Source organism: Pteropus alecto, unplaced genomic scaffold, assembly GCF_000325575.1.
Source record: "Pteropus alecto unplaced genomic scaffold, ASM32557v1 scaffold67, whole genome shotgun sequence".
Taxonomy (NCBI): domain Eukaryota; kingdom Metazoa; phylum Chordata; class Mammalia; order Chiroptera; family Pteropodidae; genus Pteropus; species Pteropus alecto.
In genome coordinates this window covers 1,599,219-1,603,340 of record NW_006441061.1, presented here as the reverse complement: position 1 = coordinate 1,603,340, position 4,122 = coordinate 1,599,219, and the positions used below count along the sequence as shown (strand labels likewise).

General features: G+C 56.1%; 1 protein-coding gene across 1 annotated transcript in view; it reads right to left on the bottom strand.

Annotated features, from left to right (window-relative positions):
* OLFML2A (olfactomedin like 2A) overlaps window positions 1–4,122 on the bottom strand; it is a 28,222-nt gene that overhangs the window by 7,615 nt on the left and 16,485 nt on the right. Inside the window, exons 4-5 of the mRNA XM_006917954.3 lie at window positions 3,577–3,780; window positions 1,468–1,711 (exon numbers count right to left, since the gene is read on the bottom strand). Of these exons, the coding sequence (XP_006918016.1) occupies window positions 1,468–1,711; window positions 3,577–3,780 (448 nt within the window). The remainder of the gene's footprint in view (window positions 1–1,467; window positions 1,712–3,576; window positions 3,781–4,122) is intronic.

The following is a 4,122-nucleotide window of genomic DNA, read 5'->3' as shown; positions in this document are numbered from 1 at the left end:
CTCAATGCCACACAGCAAGGGACAAAGACTCCTCAGTTCAAGTGACCGAGCCGTGAAGGGGTCTAAGGCAGGCTTTGCAGCTTGCTGACCTGGGTTCCAGTCCCACCAACTCTCCGTGAAACATGGAACCAATCACTTCACCTCTCTGAGCTTGTTTCTTCACCCGGATCAGGTGTGATACTGTGTGAAAGTACTCAGAACACTATGATGCCAGGGACAGAGGAATGCTGTTGTTACTGTGATGGCGTGGCCCGAGGCCCCTTGACTCCAGTACAGTGACCTGATTTCTTCCTGTACTTTCCCTGCTGGGTTTCCTCTTTGCACAAAGATTTCGCCAGGCCCCGCTGTGGGGCAGCTCCTGGGGGCTCTCAGGGATGAGGGCACACCCTCTGGTCAGGGTTGTGGATCTCAGGCGCAGCTTGCCAGGGCAGGGGGCTTGTTCCCACAGGCCTTGCTGGCACAGTCAGATGCCTGCAGCTGTTCTTGGGCAGTGTCCCAGCCAGGGGTCAGAGGCTTTGTGCTGTAGTCAGGCTGAGCTGGCGGGACTCAGGGCCAGCAGCTGGCACCAGGGGTGAGAGAAGAGGCCCCTGAGCTCTGGGACCAAGAATTGAGGGGGCTCTTAAAGGAGACGAGTCCCTCACAGTTCCACTTCCCGGCCTCCTTGGACATGGGCTGGGCAGAGGGCCTCACAGGAGGAGGTGGTCAGCAGGACCCAGGAAAGGTGCTGAGCAGGCTTGGGACATCTCTCAGGGACATGGGAGGAAAGCAGGCATCTGGGGAGGCGTCAGAGGAAGAATTAGGAGCCACACTAGTGAGGATGGCCCAGAAATCTGGATACTACTGGAACTGTGGTCTCGTTTCTTGGTTAATTACTTTGTTGCCCTTTCCTGTGACCCAGCAGGGGGCTGTGAGAGATTACAGGTGTCTGTGAGCTCTCTTTTGGGGAGATAGGAAGTGGGAGGTACTGGAGAGGCCATTTATCCCAAGGCCAGCATGGAAACATGAGGTCCCCCAAAGGCCCCATGTCACTTGCCAGCACCCTGGCCTGGCAGCGGCCCCTACATTGTCCTGCCCCACCTGTGGCAACTGCCTGGTCATGGATATGGTTTTTCCCACAAGACTGTGAGCTCCGAGTTAGGCAGAATCTCTGCGAGATACGGCAGGTACATGGTGGACCTCTTCGAATAAAGGAGGAAAACTCCAGCGAGGGTGGAGACGGCTGTGAATACTGGAAAGGAACTGAGCAGTTCGTTGTGTTGATTATATCACGTCAGCCCCAATAACTCCGTGAGGGGTAATTATCCCACTGTGTGCATGAGCAAAGGGTGCCGCAGTCAACCAGTGGAGCTGAAATCTGCGGCTGACTGATTATAGCGAAGACCCTGGGTCCCTGTGGGGGACCCTTAGGGTGTGGCCATCCCTCAGCAAGTCCCCACTCCCCAAAGTTCTAATCCCCCTCCAACTCACCAGCCTCGGTCACCTCCTTCCTGCTCGCCTTGTAGTAGGTGATGCCTCGGATCACCGCCTGCTGCTGGGCCAGGGCTCGGGGCTTGGCTGTGGGCTGGAGGAATCGGCCCTGGCCGCCCTCCTTCCTCAGCTTCTCCACCTTCAGCAGCTTCTCCTTAGGAGGTTTGGGGAGGGCCCTGTCTACAAAGCTCTTCTGCACGCTGCCATATTTGTTGCTGTCTCTGCCTTTCCCTCCAGCGGTGTCCTGGGAGAGAAGGGAAGTCTCAGACCCGGGGGCTGGTTAGAAAGGATGTTGTGGGGAGGGAGGTCATGGAAGCTCAGCAAGTGGGGGCTGGACATGGTCCTGTTGCTCCAGACCCTATGTCCTAGGTGCTCCTGAAGGCACAGCTTTCCTTCCGTAGTGGCTACATCCATGACTGAGGTGTGCCTCAGTTTCCCCACTCAGCTCTCTAGCTCCCTTGCAGGCTCGAAGGCCAGGCTAATTGGTCAGATTCCTGTCCTATTTCTGAACTCCTGCATAATCCCCAAAGGGGGTTGACTATAATGGTCAGCTCCCTGGGGAGATAGCTGACCACCAGGTTGGCTTCTCATCCCTGTCTCTCTCACTGCTTGAGATTTGTTTCTGGGCAGAGGAGAGGTTCTCAGGCCTCTGGGCAGGGTGACCAACTCGTTCCACTGTGCCCTAACTTTCTCAGTTTTAGCACTGAAGTTCCCACATCCTGAGAAACACTCCAGTCCCCGGCCAACTGGGATGTTTGGTCACCAGGGCATGGCCCTTAGGGTGTGCAGTTTCTAACACATTGTGAATTTTGTTACTTTCATTTCCTTTTAAATGCCTCTGATGCTGGCTTGGCACAAGAACACAGGGCCTGTGACATCAACCATTGTTAGGCAGAATCTCCAGGAGATACAGCAAGTACAGTATCTAGACCTCCACAGGGTTCATTCGTGCCTGTGGCCCTGGCACAGGAAGGAGCAGGAAGCCAGCTCTGGGCCAAGGCACTAGCGGCATCTAGGCGGTCCCAGTCGCAGACGCAAATGGTGTCATCATCACAATGTCAGCACAGGAGGCTGACGGGTGGAGACAACGAGCACGGGCTTGGCAGGCACAGCACCCCGGTTCCGGTCCCAGCGCACACACCCTCTCCCTACATGACCTCACTCCAGGTCTTGTCATCTTCCAAATGGGCGATGATCATTGGTCCTCGCAGGTGGTTATGGGATGAACTGAGATCATGTCTGTGAGGAAGTCAGGTCCAGAGCGGGATCCTACAACGCCAGCTCCCTTCATCCCCCACTCACCCAAAAACAAGGCTGCTATGGACAGTGGTGAGGTTGTGTCCTGCGCGTGGGAGACTAGCCGACGGGCACGCATGGGGCTGAAACCTAGTCTTACTCCATTTGCCAAGCCACACACCCTGGTGTGTGTCTATCACAGGAAGGAGCCTTTGCACAGTTTATCTAATTTATCTGCCCAGAGGGTGAGCCTTTCCTGCAATTTGCCCGGGAGAGGGCCTTTGTCAACTTTGCATGGTGTGTTACATGTCCAGGGTGGCTCTGCCTGGTCACAAAACCTCTGCTCGCTTTGTGGTCTGACTTTGAACATGGAATGTCTGGAGGTTCACTGCTGTTCTCCCCCGACCAGGTTGGGTTCGAGGAAGTGGCATTCGTCTGCAGGGGTCCCCGAGGCATTGCCTATCTACCCCCGAGCAGGCCTGACCCAGGCAGGGGTGCGGTGACAGCAGGGGAGGCTCGAAGTGGTTTGCTGCAGCAGACTCGGTCTCCCAGGGCCAGGTGGGGAGGGTCATCTCCACGGCCTTGTTCCCACTAGTTTGGAAACGTGAATGACAACACTGCCAGATGCCTGCTCAGGGACAGACCCCTTGGCTGGATCCCCATGTCTGTCCCCAGCTCACCTTGCTAATTGTGCTCACGGCACAGCAGACACCCTCTGCCACCCGCCTTGCCACAGACTCTCCAGTGTGCCGGCCCTCAGCCCGGTCCTACACCCTAAACCCCGCCCAGCTGGCCTTCAGGGCTGAGGTCCTCCCACACTGTGCTGCCAGGCCCACCCACCTTCTGGCCTCATACTCAGAACCAAGGCCTCACCTGAGCCTTGCTACCAGGGCCGGTGGCGGGGGCGGCGGCAGGAGCTGCGTCCTTCTGCAGCAGCTGGAGGCCCAGGCTGGAGAGCTCCTTCTTGATGCTCATCATGATGGCCGACTGGTTCTCATAGCGTTTCAGCTGCTCACTGAAGTGGCGCATGCTCTCCCTCACAGCCTCGTTCCCTTGGCTCAGGTTGGCCCTGATGCTCTGTGGGGGTGGGGCTCGAGGTCTTTCCAGCCTCTGCTGACTGCTTCCCCCACCCCCAACCCCTGTCTTGCGGGGGACACCCCAGCTTCTCCCATCAGGCTTTGCTTTCCTGAATAGGGCCCAGGGGTGCAGACAGGGGCAGCACCAATGAGCATGGGTGGAATAAAGCATGCTGCTAAGAGATCCTGTAGGTATTAATTTTTTATTTAAAAAGTGAACGAATGAAAAAAACAGATTCTATGTTCATAGTACTAAATTGAAAAGAAACTAATGGGTATAAAAAATATGTTTTCCTCCCACCTTTGTTTGTCAGTGCCGACAATTGTGATGGGTTTCTGTCTT